The 20,243-nt window shown below is 46.8% G+C and overlaps 2 protein-coding genes across 11 annotated transcripts in view; one reads left to right on the top strand and one right to left on the bottom strand.

Annotated features, from left to right (window-relative positions):
* Positions 1–11,678, top strand: part of MEF2A (myocyte enhancer factor 2A) — an 81,035-nt gene extending 69,357 nt beyond the window's left edge. For 4 of the 7 annotated variants that reach the window (XM_079317570.1, XM_079317574.1, XM_079317568.1 and 1 more), the window contains 4 exons: positions 936–959; positions 4,476–4,602; positions 7,472–7,598; positions 8,017–11,678. In XM_079317570.1, coding sequence (XP_079173696.1) covers positions 936–959; positions 4,476–4,602; positions 7,472–7,598; positions 8,017–8,359 — 621 coding nt within the window. In that variant the 3' untranslated portion in view covers positions 8,360–11,678. The remainder of the gene's footprint in view (positions 1–935; positions 960–4,475; positions 4,603–7,471; positions 7,599–8,016) is intronic. The other 3 variants (XM_079317571.1, XM_079317573.1, XM_079317572.1) reach the window with 1 other exon arrangement.
* A 1,589-nt stretch (positions 11,679–13,267) lies between these two features.
* Positions 13,268–19,340, bottom strand: LYSMD4 (LysM domain containing 4). 4 transcript variants are annotated; one of them, XM_079317577.1, is made up of 3 exons: positions 19,239–19,340; positions 17,654–17,941; positions 13,268–14,277 (listed from the first exon to the last, which is right to left on the bottom strand). In XM_079317577.1, exons 2-3 carry the CDS (start codon positions 17,921–17,923, stop codon positions 13,729–13,731), a joined length of 819 nt encoding a protein of 272 aa, XP_079173703.1. In that variant the 5' UTR covers positions 17,924–17,941; positions 19,239–19,340; the 3' UTR covers positions 13,268–13,728. The 4 variants fall into 4 exon arrangements, with proteins under 4 accessions (XP_079173703.1, XP_079173701.1, XP_079173704.1 ...); XM_079317575.1 differs by having other exon boundaries at positions 19,214–19,245; XM_079317578.1 differs by lacking the exon at positions 19,239–19,340 and adding an exon at positions 18,313–18,905.
* Positions 19,341–20,243: the final 903 nt, after the last annotated feature.

Below are 20,243 nucleotides of genomic sequence, written 5' to 3'. Positions count from 1 at the left end.
CACACGAGTTTCGTGTCAGCCATGAGGCAACACAGCCTCGAGTCCAGAACAGGTCTTGCAGGAAGTGTTACCCTGCTTTTCCTTTAATTTACTTGGCCAAATCCTTTGGTCTTAGTCTTTTGCTGCCGTGTAGAAATTTTCAATGTCTCTGTGGATGTTTTCTGTGTGTGGAAGAATGGGCCATAACTAGGAGGAGCAGGATATAAACAACACAAGTACTCTCTGTATAATTCCTATTTGTTTTTAAGCTGCCGTAAGTGCTTGCATTTGTTACTGGTACCCATGATGAATAATACTGAATTAATCCAAGTAACAAAAGCTATAATTAGCCTCAGAGTAATGATTCTTGAAAAAAAAAAGGTTTTTCTAGGAATACTGAAGTGTAGGAGAGATAGGAAGTACAGTGGCTGATCATTACAGTGACAATTACACTTCTAATTAGAAATAGAAGCAATAATGAATGCAGTTCTGATGTTAGTGGTGCACAGCACCTATTTATTGTTGTAAAGAACAACATATTCAGCTTTGGGTTTGTCTGTGTTTTGGGGAGAATTAGGAGGTTTCAGAGTAGATGCTGGCATGCAGTGATGCTTGTATGTGAAAAGTGTTTTGCTGCTGAGCTGGTTTACTGGATCTGTGCAGCCAGAGACTGCTGTGCTGCACATCCACGAGTGCAGCCCTGTCCTTGGGGTCACCAAGCTCTTGCTGCACCACCTTCCCCAAAGCCAGTGTTCTCTCAGTACTGCAGGTTTTATATGACATGAATTTCATGAGATATTACATTTCTAGCAGCATTATCTACAGAATCAGATGGCAAATCCACATTATTAATTAAAATGAATCAAAATTCTGAAGTACAAACGTGACTTTTTCTTTCATTTGAAAGCATTGCTATTTTTAGTAACTGTGTTATCCCTCTTGTTTGCTGAGTACAGTCGGAGGAGGATGAATTGGAGTTGGTGAGTTTGGGCTGCTGTTTGCTGAGAGACAGCAAGATGCTGGAAATGTCTTTCACTACAGCTTTTTAACTGTAGTTTGATTACATATTTTAAATAATTCCAGTGTTCCCTTGGTAGCAGACAAAAATATATGTGTTTTATCAAACTCAAAACCTGACCAATTCAAGTTGAAAACACATCCAAAGTCAGCGCTTGCCATTTGTAAACTTCTATTTTTTTTTCCTGAAAATGTTTCTGTTTTTCTTGGAGGGAACATTGGAAAAGAGCCTTACAAAGTAACTGTCCATGTGTGTAGGATTTGTACTGCCTTCTGTATGAAATACAAATAATCCCTTCCCATCCCCTAAATTATTGGAATATTTTTAGAAAGTGGCTTCATTTGTGAAGTTCTTCAGATTGTAACACCAGCCCTGTGTTACTTCTCTTCCTTTCAAGGAGATGACATCATTGCTGGTGAGGTCACCTTTTTGGAGGTTAGAATTATTTCATCCTGCGTGAGATTATCAAACCACAGGGGTGTTCCCTGTTTACCAAAAGGAACAGAGAATTGCAAATGAATAATTCTACCTTTTTTCCAGTGGAAAGAGATTCTGTTTTTAAAGGAAACTCTTGGGATTTGTGTGTTTTCCATTTTTTTTTCCCCAAAGGTTTTAACATTTGGCATTCTGTCTGGAAAATTAACGTAAGGCTGAAATAATTCGTAACTTATTTTTAGAGCAAATTTCAAATTGTTTGGCTGCTGTGGCACAAACCAGGCAGAAGATGCTGTGTCAGAATCACAGAGAAATAAATCAACCTGTTTCAGACCTTGACTTGTTGTTGAACATGGACCTGTTGCTAATATGAGGCTCTAATTGCATGAAAGCATGGAAAATGTAGTGATTTAGATAAATTTCTTGATGAATGCATGCTGCTGGTTGATTTTTACCTTAAACACGAGAAATAGATTTAAAAACTAAGGGGAAAATGGTTTTTGAAATTCAGTATTGAAGTTTTTAATCATCATTGGGATGTCTTGCTCATCGAGCAGTTAAAGAGCTCTCCCACTTTTGCCTTCAGAGAGGAGTGTCTGGTTTTCAGTGCAAGAAGGAAATCTCAGAGTGAAAACAGTCAGATGTCAGTGGAATTGGAATCACAGCCTTGGCCGGGGTGCCCAGCCCCAGCCCCGAGCGGCCGCGCTGCCTCCCGTGTGCTGCGTGGGCCATCTAGTGGCTCCAGCAGCTGGGACAGCTCTGCCAGGAGCTCACACCAGGGGAAGGGCAGAGTCTGCCTCCAGCGAGCCAAAGAAACACCATCTACACCTGCAGGGTCCTGTCTGATGCCATTGCTGTGCTGGGAAGCAGCTCCTGATGCCATCTGTGAGCACTCGCTCTGTGCGGTTGGAGCTGAGCACTGACTGTGACAAGCAGCTGCCAATGGTGGTGGAGCATGAAATAAAGATACTGAATTCTTCCTGCTACATTTGCACCAGTTAAAAAGATTTTTAAAAAAGAGATCCTGGAATTTGTCATGAATCTCCAAGGACAGCAAATATTGGGCTCATCTAAATATTGCTTAGTGTTTTTGTGTGGCTGAGTGTTGCAAGAATTATATTCAGAAAGAATTTACCTCAGAAAACCACCTTTATTAGCCACTCAAAAAAAAAAAAAATCCTGTGAGGAAATCCTTTGGTCTGGATTGTTTCCCAGTATATTCCTCTTTACTTTTCCATTATGCAGTAATCCCAACTTTATAGGCAGGCATCCAAGAAAGCTTTGAAGAAAGGTCAATTCCTGACAGACACAAAAATCTGCTCTAATAACATCTCTTTATGCCAGATAAACTTGGTCTAGGGGAGATTTTCAGAAGTACGTAAGTGATTTAAAGGGATCAATTACAGAAAATCAGAGGGACTTTCTCTGGGAATTGGAGCTTTGAGACCTGGGAGCTCTGCAGCAGAGAGGGCACATCTGCCAACGTGTGTTTGGCAACAAATGCCAAAGAGCCCCAAATCCTTGGGAGGCTCAACGGTGGGAATTCCAGAGCAGCAAGAGAGGTCAGGAGCTGGCAGCCAGTGTCAGCTGTGGCTAATTTTAATATGGGAGCAATGATATATATTTCTTTCTTTAAATTGGAAAGATACAAGATTGATAACCCTCAATTCATCTTCATAAATTTTAGCTTAAAATTGAATATAGGCTCATTTCTGTACCTGATCATTCTGATATTTTTAAGGGAATGATGCATTTTTAATGCTGCTCGTTCTCTCAAGATTAGAGTGGAGAAAAAAGTTAAGTGCTGCAGATCCTGAAATACCTTTGTCTGAAATAAGGGAAAGGAGTAGTAACTTCAGTCTTGTAAAGTTATGAAATGGAAATCTACTGAAGAGATGAGAAACGGCTCCTTTTGTAGCAAATATTTTTTCAGAGATAGAGAGAAGTTTGCTTTAAAAAAACACATTTCCAGCAGATTGAGACCCAGCTCCTTGTAGAAATACAGGGTGTAGAGACTGCTGCTATTTCTAAGAATTCTGCAGAAAAAAGTAAATACCTTGAAAAATAAAACCCTAGCATTTTCTGCTCTTGACAGTAGTTGTCATGGCCAAATGGTATTGAAACTCATATTTTTCATGAAGATTTGCAGTTGCCACCATGGAGAGCAGAACATTCTGTGGCAGCAGCTTTGCTGTCTGGTGCTGTTTACCACAGTGTTTAATTAATTTTCTAACCAGCTAATTTGGTTAGAGCTTTTTCTGAGTGATATGTTTGCTGCAGATGTTCATTCCAGTATATGGGAAAGAAAGACTGTTCTAGACTGTTATTAAAAAGCCAAATTGTGCCCACAGTTAAATTATCTGAGACAATCTAGTTTAGCTATTTTCCCTGTCAGAAAAGCACCATTGCTCTTTGTGAACTCCAGTGTCATTTGCTTGGAAACATATCTGCATTATAACAAGTACTCTCTCAGCTTCTCAGGAACCATGGGAACAGCAAGATTATTTTATCACTGAAGTCTTATCAACACAAATTTAGAAGATCTCTGTGTTCCTTTCAGGACAGGTGTAGTCAGCACAGTGTCAAAACTGGCAGCTGAAATTCGGAAAATTGGATAAACAACTGTGAAGTGGGAGAATCTCTTCTAGTGGAACTGCACCTCACCATCTGCACTAAAACCTCTTTAAAAATAATGCTCAAAACTCAGAAATCACTTAAGAACTTCTGAGAATTGTTGTGTGTATCCCTGAGAAATTGCATTTATTTTTTGTGTTTCCTACAACGCTAACACTGTTGAAATCTGCATGCTTGGGAAGTGGCCCAGTGAGCCTTCAATTAATTTTTCATTTCAGTTTGCCAAGATTGTTTTGGTTGTCTTGAAATACTTTAGCTTGTTTAGAAAACCAATCCTGACAAAAAGGCTGTGTTCTAACTGAAAGATCCAGCAGAGCAGCACGCTGGACTGCAATGCCCTGTCACACTGGCACTGCATTTCCCCTCCTTGTCCCTGCTCTGACAGGTTTGTTATTTCCATCCCTTGCAGAATACCCAAAGGATAAGCAGTTCTCAGTCCACGCAGCCCCTGGCCACCCCCGTGGTGTCGGTGACGACTCCGAGCCTGCCCCCGCAGGGGCTCGTGTACTCGGCCATGCCCACTGCCTACAACACTGGTAAGCCCTGCTGGGGACTCAGGAGCCCAGGAAATTCACACTGCTCTGGCACCTGGCTTTGTGTTCCTCTGCAGTTCAAATGAAGGCTCTTACTCATCAAAACTGAGCCTGTGGCAATCCCACCAAGAACCAGAGTGCCTTGTGTTTAGGCAGTAGCTGATCCTGCAGTACTGCTGTTCTTCAGAGACTTTTATTGTCTGCAGGACCTTAAAAGTACTTTTATCCAAGCTGGGTATGATGTAAGGCATTTGGTAATGTAAAAGTGATGAGTGGTTTGCTGGTTGGGAAAGTAGTTCTTGGAAAGTCAAGTAGTAAGTGATGGAACATGAGGCAACAGCAGCCTCAAGTTGCACAAGGGGAGGTTTAGGTTGGATATTGGGGAACATTTCTTCACCAAAAGGGTTGTCCAGCATCCACCAGGGCAGTGGTGGAATCCTGTCCTCCTATAGGTGGGACTTTATGCATTTCCTCCACTCCTATCTTTGAAAATCTTCACTGCAGTTTTTAGTTTAGCCAGCCAAGCACCTCACATCCTCTTACATCTTTTTGTGTTAATGAGCTCATTAGCTGGCAGTGCCCCCAGCCCCTCTCTGTGCCCTGGGTAGTGCAGGGAGAGGGATTGTGCACCCCTCAGCCAGGGCTGTCCTGGGACACTCCTCACAGCCCTCAGCCAGGGCTGGATTTGCTGGGTTTGCCCTGCAGCAGCAGCAGCAGCAGCCCAGTGGTTGAAGTTGATGCAGACACAGCTGCCCTGAGGGGCTGAAGCAGGGAGTGCAGGAGTTGGGCTGCAGGAGCAGTGCCACGGGCAGAGCAGGGACTTGCTTTGGGTGATCAGTTGAGTAGCTGGACATGCAGACCTTGGTTTGACTCTTGCCCCAAGGGGGTTCAGCTCTTGTGCTGTGGCTGTTCAGAGCAAACCCTTCTGGTCCCTGCTCAGAGGAGCCACACTGAGTTTCACCTGACTCATCCCTCCTGCCCAGTTGGATTCTGTTTCAGGAGGCAGCACTGGGTGCATCCCTCAGTCAGAATAAGCTGTGAGCTGGTGGCTGAGACAGCCAAAAGCTGAGAGGGGCTGGAATCTCAGGAAGCAGCAAAAGGCAATGGGAACTGATGTCCTACGTAATGGACAGTGCTGGTACCACAGGGATGTGATTTTAAGCTTCAGCCCATTTCCTTTGATAATGCAAATAATTTGTGCAAAGCTTTTAGCCTTTAGTGGTTTTCACACACTTTAGAATTGTTTCTATTTGATTGAACCTTTCAGGGGATTTGCAGGAAGAAATTTGATACTGAAACCAAATTGTCTCCTGGGGATTCTCAAGGTAGTCACCACTTACAGCACAATTTCAGTTTTGCAGTTGAAGGACTAAGATAAAATTTAAATACCTTAATTATTTTTTTTTTCTGGATTGATGGGGTTGGTTTTTTTAGGACTGGAAGGGATAGCTTCAACTCTTGGATCCTTAATTAAAATGTTGCGTATCAGTTTTCCACAAACACCATATTTTATATAATCTGTTTTGCTATTCTGTAGATTGTTGGAGGAAGGGCCAGAACCAACTGAGTTACTGATTCTAAAACAGTCCAGGCATCAAAAGAAAAAAATTAAAACCTCCTGCAATCAGTGTATTAGTAATTGACACCTGAGCAGAGCACACCAAGCCATAAATGAATCCCTGGCTTCAGGTCAGGGTAAGGGTTAGGTTTGTACCTTTGCAGAGGTACAAACTCGCCAGTGCTGCTTGTGGGGTCACAGCAGTGACAGTTTCTGTGGTGCAGAAGATGATCTTATGTGTTCATCTCACATCAGGTCACTCCTGCAGCAGGGTTGTCCTCCTGTCACTGTCAGCAGATACAGGATTATTTAGGGAATTAATAATGCAGCTAATTGTGTAGTGACATATGTGCTCTTTGCAAAATACCTCCTCAAAGCCCTGTCATCAGACACATTCTGTCTGAAGTGTCAGAAGTTAATTGTCCATGGTCATAAAAGCTGTAATTGCAGTGGAAAAAAAATTGCATGGGAACTGAATTCCTATCAGTGTTTCCTTCAGGTCTGCTCTGACAAATCTCATCAGCCCAGCACATCCATCTCCAGTGAACAGGGGCTGCACTAGGCAGGTGTCAGAGGTTCAGTGCATGTCTGGGTCGTGGCATGGGCTGCACAGGTTTTATTTTTTCTTTATTTTTTTAAATTCAATTTTAGTCTTGCAGAAAGGGCTTTTTGGGTCAGTCATCTTGGGACAAACCTTCTGAAGCTGTGCAGAAATACATGTGAGGGTTTTCAGAGTCTCAGTAAAAGTGACAACTGAGTAGAAATGAAACAAAAAGGCAGCCCAAGAAACTTCACCTGCTGGGAGCAGCTGGGACTCCTGAGGCCTTCAGGAAGGTTCTTGTGTGGGTCTGACAGCACAGGGACCTGAACCACAGCCCAGGTGTCGGCAGTGAATTCAGGGCAAGATCCACCATCGCTGCCTAGTGACTCACATGGATTCTTCCCTTTTTGTTTCACTTTGAAATGTCTTCAAAATGCCAAGTCTTACTGTAAGGTGCACACCTCTGAATGTGCACTGCATTTATGTGTGGTACCTGTGGGTGTGGAACAAGCTCCCAGAGAGCAACATGGAGGGACTGAAAGCAGAATGCAAAACAATTTTTCATTTGGTGGCCTCTGTACTGTTAAATTCCCTGTGAGCTTGGCAGAACTGCTCCCGGACTTCAGAATTCTCACGTTTGGATTCCTTTGGGTCAGCTGCCTTTATTTATTTTGGGCAGAAAGCCTTTGTATTTCTGTTTATTTATAAATGTATGTTGTATATATAACCCCCCTGTACATTACTTCGTTGTTTATTTGTTTTTCCCCTCTTAGATTACTCCTTGACTAGCGCAGACCTGTCTGCCCTGCAGGGATTTAACTCCCCAGGAATGCTGTCCCTGGGGCAGGTGTCTGCCTGGCAGCAGCACCACCTCGGTCCCACAGCCCTCAGCTCTCTTGTGTGAGTACCCAGGGTGCTGGGGGGGTTCTGCTCTTCTGCTGGATCAGCTGCACCAAGGGAAAGTTCAGCATGTTTTAACCTCTTGTCTGTGCTGCAGAGCTTTGTGTGCCGGGGTGTTTGTCCCTTCAGTCACCTCCAGCCTCTAATGAGCCGTGTCCCTGCAGGCTCAGCTTCTCACCAAGGAGGCACCTGTGTGGCGACTGAAATGTTTGGCAATAGAAAATATTTGTCTGTTCTGAACTTCTATAAATGCAGCTCAGACCTTTAATTAATACTTTTCTCACCTTCGCTCTTCCCAGTAAGCTGCATTTATTTCTGTGCTGAGCCCCAAGGCCTCACCGTCACCGTCACGTGAATTGTCACTTGGTTTTCACTTTCTGCATTTTCTTATTAGCGCCTTTCGGTTTTCTCTCCCCAGCACTGGCAGCCAGCTATCTCAGGGTTCAAATCTCTCCATTAACACCAACCAAAACATCAACATCAAGTCGGAACCCATCTCCCCTCCCCGGGACCGCGTCACCCCCTCCGGGTTCCCGCCGCAGCAGCCGCAGCCGCCGCAGCCGCCGCCGCCGTCGCGCCAGGAGCTGGGGCGCTCCCCGGTCGACAGCCTGAGCAGCTCCAGCAGCTCCTACGACGGCAGCGACCGCGAGGATCCGCGCAGCGACTTCCACTCGCCCGTGGTGCTGGGCCGGCCGCCCAACGCGGAGGATCGGGAGAGCCCCTCGGTAAAACGAATGAGGATGGACACGTGGGTGACATAAACCCGCCGTGCCGCCCTTCCCGTTTGTGTTCTCAAAATGAACTGTCCTGACATATCTAAATTTATAAATAAGGACATGAATAAGTATATTTATATGTATATACATACGTGCATATATATATCTTCACATGCATATATATGTGCTAGTGTGTGTAGCATACACCAATCATCAGGCACTTACGACAAACTCTTGTATAGCTGCAGATGTCCCTTGGTCAAAGTAACAGAACAATCCCGTAGGTTTGATCTCTAGTCTGGCACTTACCTGGACTCGTGTGTGACCCCGGCCCGGCCGCGCGCAGCCGTGTCCCCGCAGTGTCTCCTCCTCCTCCACACCCACGAGCGAGGGCTCGCCTCTAGTACCGTCCCTGTGTGTAGTCAGCTCTATGGTTACTCGTAGTTAAGAAATAATTGCTTTGTAGCAGCAGAGCAGTAGAAAAGCAGGAAGAAGAAAGCAATACTGTACATAAACTGACCTTTCTATTACCCAACCTGGCATGGGTCTCTATTGCAGAGGGTGCATGGAGAAGGGCTGATGCTATAAGAAATAAAAAAAAAAAAACAAAAACCCTGTTTTGCACGTGCAAAAAAAAAAAAAAGTGTATTGGGTCAAAGAAGTGATTTTTTTAATGAGTGAAAGAGAGACATAGAGAACTCGCATGAAATATTCAGAAAATATTAGCCTAGAAAAAATAGAACATTAACAAAATAAAATTAATATATTAAGTTATAATTGGAATATGTTTGACAAATTTGTTTTTACGTTCATACCTTTGAAAAATATAGAAACTGATTTTAGCTCATGTATATTTTATATTAAAGAAAACAATACCCTAATGAATTGAAGACTATATATAAAGTTATATACAGTACTTTTGAACACATTCTGCTATGAATTATTTATATAAGCCAAAGCTGTATGTTGTAGCTTTTTTGTAGAGTATAGTTTTATCTTATTTTGACTTTCTAGTTTTTGCTTTCAAAGATGAAAAGGAAAAACTTGCAGGCGGAACCTTGGGGGAAAAATAAGCCATGAACACTTATATGTAAATTTAAATTTGAGCCAAACTCTTTGTGTATATAGCATCCTAAATATATTATCACCTTTGGTGTAAGTACCTATGTATTGTACGGTCACCAGATTAAAAAGTATATTTTTGTGGATTGACGCCAACTTGAAACAAGGCGAGGTCCTTATTAAGTAGAGTATTCACTGTTTAATATTTACTATTTTGTTAAATATACTGTACTTTCTTTGGATTTTAATTATTATTAATATTATTATCCAGATTTTTCAGAGGGTGTATAAAGGGGTTGGCCCCCTCACTGGTGGTGAATGTGTGCCGTTCAATTGTAATCTCTGTGCTGTATGGTTAAGCTTCATTATACATTTTATATATATGTATATAAATAGCAAAGTGGCAAAAAAAATCCGGTGTTAAGTTCATCCTGCATAAATATAAAAAATCTGTTACAACACATTTTAAGGCATCATTTTAAAGCTGCCTCTTCCAAGGAGGAAAAAAAAAACAGTGGAAAAACTTGACCTAATTTCTCATGATAGGGAAATGACACATATCAGAGGAGCACAAAAGGTTTTGTGAGTTGGCAAGTGGTTTGGGAAAAATTTGCTGCTTCCAAGAAAGAGAGGGAGGAATGCAGAGCCCCTTGTGCTGCGAGACTGAGCTGGGAGCAGGTTTGGTGTTGGAAGCTCCCGGTCACCTCCAGGCTGGCAGTGCTGGTTCTGGTGGGAGCTGCAGAGCCCTGGGATTGCCCAAACTCTTCAGAGTTAGCCCTGATATTTATTACAGTTTTTGCTTGGGCTGTGTATTTTTTTTGCAGTTGAGAAAATCCCTTGATGCAGTAAGGGAGGGGTGAGACAGGCGGTGTCCCTGAGGTAGCTGTGCCCTCCAGCCCTGTCTCGTTGTCCTGGCAAGGTCCAGACCCGCAGGGGCTCCAGTGCCCCCCAGCCCTTGGAACTGCTGCCCCTGTCCGTGGGTCCGTCCCGGCTGGCAGGAGCCTGGAGGCAGCAGGGGCGGGTTCCCATGGCCGCTGTGTCCCCAGTGACCCGATTCACTTGCTGCTCCCTGCAACCTTTTGCTGCTCTGACCAGTGATGTGAGTTCCATGATTTATGCACCTGTATGAACTTTGCTGTACATCCGAGTGGGAGTTCTGCATTCACATTTACTGTCTATTTTCTTGTGTGCCTTATCAGATGGCTTTGCTGACTGTATCTCAATAGTCTTTATTTCTATGCAGGTTTTTAAACAGTACTTAACTACTGTTTTCTTAAAGACAAAGCTACACAAGGGTTAGAGTTTGTATTGAAATTGCACCAATGAATTAAAAAAAAATAATGAATCAGTTCTAAAGAGCTGGGCTGGGGAGCAGCCCTGTGCTGCCCCAGCCCTGCAGAAACGTCCTTCCACAGCCCTCCGGTCTGGGGGAGCACCTCCTGCCACCGAGGACATGGGGAATTCTGGTTTTTAATAACAAATAACTCACTTTGAAACATACTTTTTTAGAAATTGTAAAAATGTTTTGTAAAAAAAAAGATGACATAGCACAGATATTTCAACAGGTTTAAAAAAAAAAACTTTTTAAAATTATCTCTGCTGACTGAAGTGCAAGTGGATCCAATCCTGGGCTGAACCCAGTCAGGTCTGAATGATTTAAGATTTTTATCTCTGTTGTGACAAATCACCTCCATCCTCGAGCTCTCACGATAGTTTTGAGAACGCCACGTTGTCAGGGACTCGTCAGAGAGAACTGCTTTAGCCTTGCCTTCCCTCCAAGGACACTAATGCATCAGAAACTTGCGAGTTACTGTGCGCACAAGAAATACATAGTAAATAAGGAACAAAACAACTCCTAACAATTGATCCTGGGCAGAAGTTAAATCCGAATGTGAAAGAAAGACTTAACCAATGTAAACATTTAAATCTTAGTAGAACCTTTCTTCACTTTGCTGTGCAAGAGAACACTGCTTTGCTATATTTAAAATGGCTTTTTTAAAAGAGATTTATGTATTTGGTAAATGTTTGTAGTCAACAGTTCACAAGAAGCTGTTCACGGTTTAATGCTGATAAGCCGTTTGGCGGCACAAGCTGGACTTTGTTGCCATCCTTGAGACGAATCTTTTAAGAAAAAAAAATAAGTTAATCTCAATTTTTTTCCCTGAATGTGTTGTTTTTTCTTCAATATACAATAAATATTCTAGTGAACTTTTTATCAAATGGTTAAGAAAATGCTAGAGGTTGTTGTAAAATATTTGTATCCTGCATTCACTAAAGTAAAGATACTGGCTTTTACTGTGTACTGCGGCCTCTCTCGTGTTTGCAGAGCACTGCTCCCATCCGCGTGTCCTTGCCCCTCCAGGTGTCAGCCCAGCTGTGAGGTGCTGGTTTTTAACTGCAGCCACGAGCATTTTCAGCAGCAGAACACACACACTTGTTGCTGCACTCAAGGACTGATGCCTGCCAAGAACCTTCTTACAAAATACTTGATGAAACTGGCAGATGAAGCAGGGTTCATGCAGAATGGAGAGCCCAAGGCCAGTCGTGCCTGTGCCGTTCCTCCTGCTGCTCCCACTCCTGCTCACTGCAGGGCTGAGGTGAGGCTGCAAGGGGCCCCTCTTTGTAAGGCAGGTGCTCAGCTGGGTGGTAGCAAATAAAGCACAAGCTCTGCCCCTTGTGCTTTTATTTCATGTGGCTTTATTTAAAAATATAAGAACCCCTTCCCACCCCCTCCTCAGAACAAACAGATACAGCTCTTCACAGAAGAAAAATACAAGTTTTTGTTCAGTATAAGATACTTTGGAGTGCTTGCTTACAAAATTAGGTTTTGAGAGCTGCAGGAAACAGAAGTTCTCATTGTAACAGCACAGGGTTGTGTTGTGTGGTGTGGGGTCCTCACCTTCCTGGAGAAACTTCAGTCCTCTCTGGCCAGGCAGAGGCAGTCCTTGAGGCCACACCTGTACATCAGTGTCTGCAGCACAGCCCCTTTCCAGCCCGTCTGCCCAGCCAGCCTCGGGCTGCCAGGGGAAGCTGGAAAAGCTCAGTGCTCCTCCTCCTGTGCCCACCAGCTCTGCCCTCACCCTCAGCACCAATCCCACCTGCCCACACAAAATCCCTTAATGTTCCATTCCAGGAAAGCCTATACCTCGCCCACAGGCCCACAGAGATTTGCTGAATCAAATTTCTGAGGTAAATTCATCTCTTTAGGAAGCTCCCAAGGCCTCCCTTGCTGCTCCCTTGCAGTAGGTAGTGTTTGCTGAGTGGCCCTTGGGCTGACACCTCCACTGCTCTGTGGAGCTTTTCAATGCACATGATTAGGTGACAGAAACCTGTCACATCAGCACAGTCACAGGCCTCTCCTAGAAAGGCTTCACCCTTCTTTCTTCTTGGACTTCTGTCCTGGATCTTGCAACCTGCACCCAGCTCAGCACTTCACCCTCACTCAGACTGCACACAAAGAAATAATTCCACGACTGAGCTCGGGTGTCTGAGAAGCACCAGTATAGACTATTAGACTTTCAGCAAATAATACTGACTAGATCTCTTGCCAGCAAATGGGCCCTTGAGAAGAGCCTGTGACTCCTCTCTCGTGCTCTCCTGGCCTCTCCCAACAGCCCCTGCCCACCTGGGGCCATGCAGGGCTGAGCAGTACCCTGGGACAGCACAGACCCTGCACTGAGATCTCTGTTCTCAGGAGCCATCTCTGAAGGGTTTCACTGAGGGGAAGAGGTCTGGGCTCGCCTTTCCCAGGGGTGAAAGAAGAGCTGAAACACAGCTCAAGGTTTGCTGGGGGGGAGCGGGGAGGTGACAATGTGGGGTGCTGGCAGTGTCCTTGTGCCCTGGCACACCCAGCTTAATGCCCCAGAAGGCATCATTAGGGTCAAGCAGGCCAAAACCACCATGGTCTGCAAGAGACAAAAATGACACTTCTGAGGAAAGCATCCCCTGCTTCTAACCTAGCAAAAAGTGTTCTCTTAAAATGCACACAAACCCCAAATTCCCAACCACATTAATACTGTACTCTAGCTCAGCAGCAAAGAATTTGCTTCTAGACATGGCATTAAGAAATACCTGAAGCAACCACAACGAGTAAATTGCTACAAAATACTTTCCCTCAACAGAGTTCCCAACTCTGAAGCCACCTGGGTGATGATCTCTGTAAGAAACACAGCATCCTTATTTTTCTGTCAAAATCACATCACCTCATTTTCAGTCAGTTTCAGGATTACATCATCAGCCACTTATAAAAATAAAAACAATCTGTATTGTTGTATCCCCTTGGATGCACTTGAGTCAGTCACGAGCATACGGGTTTCACTGCTGGACAGGCTGGAGTGGGCTGCTCTTTCCCCTTAGGTTTTTTTTCCTACGCCTGAGCCTTGTGTTAATTTCCCTTCCAACGCAGCTGTTGAAACATTTGGGGTTGTTATGTTAAAGGTGTGGGCCACCAGGCCTTGTGTTTTGAAATAAATGATATAAAACACTGGCAAGACAATTCCTATCAGGAGCATAATGAACACGGCGTTCCACCACTGGATTCCGCAGTCCGCACCGTTACCAGCGTCCCGCTTCCCCGTCTCGGGCACGGGCCTGTCCGGCCCCTCCCCGCCGTACTCGGCGCTCAGCTGCACCTCCACCTGCACGGCCTCCTGGATGCTCTGGTCGATGCCCCTGAAGTACTCGCTGAGGCGGCGGCCGCCAGCAGAGCCGCCCGCGCTGGGCTCGGGCTCGGGCGGCTCCAGGCGCGTCAGGCCGGGCTGGGCGGGCCCCGCCGCGGGCGGCCGCAGCGCCTCGGCGCTCTCGGTGAGCAGCCCGTGCGGCCGCACCGGGATCTTGATGGACTTCAGCGCGTACAGGTCCTGCTCCCGGATGAAGTTGTTGACGCGTTTGATATCTGCAACCTACGGGATCCAGAAAGGACACAAACAGTGAGGGCAGGGCAACCCAGGAGTGAGGCAGGCAGCAGCTACAAAACCAGTGTGCAGGAGCCATCAGGGATTAAAAGCACCCCTGTATGCAAGTGGTTTGTTCTGCAGATTCCCCAGCAGTTCCAGGGGTGCTCCAGGTCCTGCAGGATAGAGGCAGTCCCATTAAACCAGTCTACAATCTCATCTAGTGCTCTTGTACCTGCTGGATTTTGCTCCATACTGCTTTTCCTTCCCTTTGCTTTCTTTGCCCTTCTCTCACTTAGTTAAGGCAAGAAAAATCTTTTTAACAGATCCTTTAAAAAATTATATTCATACCTTACACAGGAATGCTTAGGGTGATAGCACAACATCAGTGTGAACATCTCCTGCTCAGGAAATTATTTCAGAGTGATCAGAGCTCCACTTTGGGAGCACACCAGTTCTGAAAGCAAGGACACAGCCTGCAGAGCAGGAAAGCATCTCCCACACAGGCACGAGCATCCTCTGCTCAAGCAGCACCTCTCTTCTGCAGGGCAGCAGCTCCCCCAGCTCACTCCTCTGGGCTGCTCAGAGCTCCTGCTGAACGACCATCACCTCTGTGCTCCTGTCTCCTGGTGGCTCCTGTCTGTGAGCTGCATCCCCACCCAGCAGCAGGAAGAGCAAGGAAGAAGCAAGCCACATGTGCAGCATCAGACACAGGGAGGGGTGGTAGCAATACAAAGACAAGGCAGCATCCTTTACTCAACATGAAATAAGAGAAGATGCTTAATCCAGTGGCCACTCACAGGCCACCAGTAAGCACAGCAACCTCTCTGTCAAAGAAAAGGAACAAGATGTCAGTGTGTGCCAGCAGCTCTCCACTGCAGCCCTCCATTGCAGCCCAGGAGACGTGACAGAACTTTAAGGAAAATGTTGGAAGGCATAAAACAAAACAGTGAGAGCCAAACCAAAGAGAAAGGCAACACAAACAGGTAAACCACTTCTCATACACCACAGCAAAGAGACACAGTACAGCCACTGTGCTTTGCTCTTCAGAAAATACAGCATGACCTGCATTCACTGCACACTCATGCCTGAGCCTGCCAAGGAAACAGGGGAGCTAAAACAAAAAAGAAACACCTCCTAAGCACTCTGCTCAGAGGTGGAGATGAGACAGCGGCCTGAATCTCATGCTTACTCTGCAAAGCTTGAGAACTCTGAAAAAAGCATGTTTAATCCAGGACCTGATCTGGGGACCTGAGGCAAAAGGAATCCTCAGTCACTTCTTCAGGCTCCTCATAGCCAGCCCCAGCATAAACTCTGGACTTAAAACCTGCAAAATTTCTTAGTTATGAAATAACAATCTCACCCAGAGCCTCCCAACTGAGGTGCTGCTTCAATTTCTGGATTTGTTCCAATGAAAACAAATTACTGGGACAGTAAATATCCCCCGTGGTGTCTGCAATCAAATACTGCAGTGTGGTGCTAAGACTCTAGAAACAGAAAGTGGAGCAGCACTCACACAGAAACAACAAACAAAGCTGATGGGAAGCATGAGAGAGATTGGGCTGCACAAGCATTTAGGCTTATTTTCTGTACTCATTTTTTTGGCTGCAGTGAACTCCTCTAGTCCCAGCTAAGAACAATGCCAAAAACAAGCCAGGACTATAAATGGTCAAGAGTAAAAATGAGAATTTTGAAGTGCTTTGCATCTCTGCCAAGTTATCTGTGGCACACACACAGAGCTGTTTGTTGCACTGTCTTAACCCCCTTCCCTAGCAGATCCTTAAACCAATGTCAAGTTGTCATTGACTTCAAGGAGAAGTTCATCCTGGATTTTTACACACATATGCCTATATATCTGTGGTTCTCACTGCTGTCCTGCCGACCTCTCAGCTGTTTAATTGTACAAATAAAAACACATGAAAACTGCCATTCCAATCTTTAAAGAGACAAATAGACACATCTCCTACAATAAGGATTTCTGTACCTGCTCAATTTAACTGGAACAAGTCAGAAATGCCACTTCTGGAAGGGAGGGAGCCAGCAGGACAGTTCATCCCATGTGAAGAGAACACTATGTGGTCCCTTCCATCAGTTTGCTTTTCCCCTGGGCAGGCCCAGCAGCCTCCAGAGGGGCTGAAAGGGTCCAGGAATGGGGCAGCAAAGGAGCAGCCACAGCAGGGACAGAACTGCGCCCTCTGAGTGACAGTGCAGAGGCACAGCAAGACTCTTCACACCATAAGGCAAAGAACTGTTCAGAATCTCCCTCCTCTGAGTTCACCCAACTGCTGTGGACTGCCCAGCACGCAGCTCCAAACCCAACCAAAGCTCAGCTCTGCCTTCTCAGGCTCTCCTGGAGCCAATCAAGGCCATTCAAGTCCTACCAGACTCGTTCTCCATACGCATCAGGCTTGTCAGCAGAACCTACAAGAGTGCCTTTTTGGCTTTGTTTTTGTTTCTAAGGGCATGGGAGGGGAGGAGTTGCTGCAATCCCTCTAAGGCCTCTTGCCTCAGCTGCACCATACAGCTGCTGTATGGTTAAGCAAGACAGACTGCAATGGCATGGCAGCACTGCAGCCAGAGCCATATCATTATCCCTGCTGCACTCATTGGCCAGTTGTTTGCATCATGGAACTCTGAAATCACAGTCCAGCTTGAGATAAAGGGGGCTTTAAAAATACAGCCCACACTGCTAAACAACAGGAGGCCTCTAATGTTCAGAGCAGGTAATTAAACTTTCCAGCAGTTTTGCTCTTCTTTGGAACAAAGAAAACATGTTGTGTAGTTGTCCAACTCAGAAAATCTCACTGTGCACATGCCCTCCCTCCTGCCCACTGGCACCTGAACTGTGCATGCTTTGGGATGACAGCAAACAACCAAAACCCACACACAGACACCACCTGGACTTTGGGACTGAACTCTGGCACCTCTCCACATCCACCAGTTAGACTCAGACCTTCCTTGCGATATGTAAGCTGATACCTTTCAAAAAAGAAACAAAAAACCTCACCCATAAGTGTGGTGTTTCTTTGTACTGCTCAATTTGCTTCAAAAACTCCAATGTTCCTTGAGAGCAGAGCCCTCATTTCTATACTCAGCTCCTTAATGTTTGCCCTGGCTGAAATAACTTAGTATAACCTGCACTTAGTCACTGAAATTAAACAGGAAAGCAGGTCAGGCAGGGAGTGAGGCTGACAACATCTTCCCAGGCTGTTGGCTGAATAACTCTTTTTTGTGTTTGCTCTGGGTTTTTTTCCCAGTTTTACCCAGACAATGACCATTCATACAATACACAGGGCCAACGCTTTCCAGTGCCAAAACCACCAGCGCAGAGGCACCTTCAGGACCCCCCGTGAGGTGAGGAACGCCAGGCAGAGGCAGCTCTCACCTTACAGCCGTACTGCAGGGCCAGCTTGTTGAGGCTGTCCTCCTGGGTGAGCTCCCTCTCCAGAAGCACCACGTCCCCCAGCCTGTCCCGGCCGCTGCTCCGCGGCCGCTCCTTGCCCCGGGGCCGCAATTCCATCACGTTGAGCTCCTCCTCCGAGGACTCGTCAGAGTCGGAGCGGCCACTGGGGAACACGAACAGCTGCCTGCCCGGGAAGGTGTGCACAGTGGCAGGAGCCTGGAAGGGCCTCGTCCGGCTCTCGTTCAGCCTCATCTTTCACACCAGCAGCACCTGCAACAAAACCCAGACACTTTCAGTTTCCTCAAGACCAGCGTTCAGTTCATAGCATGAAAGATTCAGAGAATGCACAGAAAGTTGGCAGGTGTGAACACCCACACACACAAAGGCAAATCTAGAAGTGTCACTCTAACACTGATATTAGAAAAGCTATGGACTCATAGTACTACGTACTGTAGCAATCAGCAATTTTTTTCCAGTTTTTTTTAGTCTGCCTGTGAACAAACCACTTTATAACTATGTTGCTCAACATTTTAAATGCTACATTCTGTAATTTTATAAAAAAAGCAACAGTCACTTGAATGAACTGTCTTCAATTATGGTCAAAACATACCAAAAGACATTAAAAACTGAGCAAAGTTAACCTTTTCATAAGTCCTTAACTCTCTACCCTTTAAGAATCTACATTTTAAGTTCTTTGAAGTGATTTTTTTTTTTTTTAATAAGGACAGCTCATGCTACACTTCAACCTGAATAACAAGGTTTCATTTTGCTGCATGAAGACAAGAACCTGCCTGAGCACTTTAATTATTGCTCAGCCTACAGCTGCAAGTTCTTTTTTTTTTTCTTTCTTCTATCCTCAGCTCCACAAACAATTTGTTGTCAGGGTCAGGTATAGGTAAGAAAACCCCAGATTGTTATGGAACCTTGACCTTAACGTTCTCCATCTACCCCTAAAGGATCTTCAGGTGAAACCACAAGGATTTAATGGCATTTCCCCGGCCCCGGGCAGGGCACCCACAGCTGCGGGCCGGGCTCAGCTGTGCCGGGGCACTTTAATGAGCAGGAGCTGCTGTGGGACAGCCCGGCCTCCCCCGACACTGCTCCCTCCTCAGGGGCTGCCAGCTCTTCCCCAGGCTCCTCTGGGGACCCGACTCGTCAGCATGAGGGAGACCCCGCTGCCCTCAAGGGCCCCCGATTCCCTCCGCATTTCGGGAGTCCTTTTCCCCTCAGGTGCCCCGCTGCCCTCGTCACTTCGGGGCTCCCGCTCCCTTCGGCTCCTCAGCGGGCCCCGATCCCCCAGGGGTCCCCGCTCCCCTCAGAGGGTCTCACTGCCCTCAGCGCTCCAGGTGACCCCAACGCCCTCAGCACTTGAGGAGGGTCCCGATCCCCCCGGAGTGTCCCGCTCCGCCCTGGGGCCCCGCTCTCCTCAGCGCTTCATGGGATCCCGCTCCCCCCTGGGGCCCCGCTCTCCTCAGGGTGTCCCGCTTCCCCTAGGGGCCCCGCTCCCCTCAGGACGTCCCGGTTCGCGCCCCCCTCACGAACCCGCCGCCATCGGCCCCGCACCAACCTGGCCACGGTCTCATTCAGCCCTTCTCCCATTGGCTGACGGCGCCGGGGGGCGGGACATCAGGGCCGCCCGGCCAATGGGAGTCCTGGAAGGGCGGGAGGGTTCCAGAGGGCGGGGCCGGGCCGAGGCCTCGCTTAAAGGGCCCGCACCCCCGTTCCGGCGGTGGGGACTGAGTCCGGAGCGCTCGGCGGGAGCGGGTCACACACCTGAGCAACGGGACACATGACACACCTGAGCAACGGGACACATGACACACCTGAGCAACGGGACACAGCACACACCTGAGCAACGGGACACAGCACACACCTGAGCAACGGGACACAGCACACACCTGAGCAGTGGGACACACGACACACCTGAGCAACGGGACACACGACACACCTGAGCAACGGGACACAGCACACACCTGAGCAGTGGGACACAGCACACACCTGAGCAACGGGACACAGCACACACCTGAGCAACGGGACACAGCACACACCTGAGCAGTGGGACACAGCACACACCTGAGCAACGGGACACACGACACACCTGAGCAACGGGACACATCCCATACCCAAACAATGGGACACAGCACACACCTGAGCAGTGGGACACAGCACACACCTGAACAGTGGGACACAGCACACACCTGAGCAACGGGACACAGCACACACCTGAGCAACGGGACACAGCACACACCCGAGCAACGGGACACAGCACATACCCAAACAATGGGACACAGCACACACCCGAACAGTGGGACACAGCACACACCTGAGCGGTGGGACACAGCACACACCCGAACAGTGGGACACAGCACACACCCGAACAGTGGGACACAGCACACACCTCAGCAGTGGGACACATGACACACCTCAGCAGTGGGACACAGCACACACCTGAGCAACGGGACACACGACACACCTGAACAGTGGGACACATCACATACCCAAACAATAGGACACAGCACACACCTGAGCAGTGGGACACAGCACACACCTGTACAGCCGTGGGTGAGGTGTC

This window comes from Erithacus rubecula (genome assembly GCF_903797595.1).
Source record: "Erithacus rubecula genome assembly, chromosome: 14".
NCBI lineage: Eukaryota > Metazoa > Chordata > Aves > Passeriformes > Muscicapidae > Erithacus > Erithacus rubecula.
This window is presented reverse-complemented; position numbering and strand designations above follow the sequence as displayed.

What these genes read in the sequence shown, in the direction of transcription:
- LYSMD4 (XM_079317577.1), bottom strand. Translation starts at nt 17,923, where the DNA reads ATGAGGCTGAACGAGAGCCGGACGAGGCCCTTCCAGGCTCCTGCCACT. An exon ending in CCCTGCAGTACGGCTGTAAG is followed by an intron (nt 14,278 to 17,653) that starts GTGAGAGCTGCC and finishes TGGATCCCGTAG; the next exon opens with GTTGCAGATATCAAACGCGT.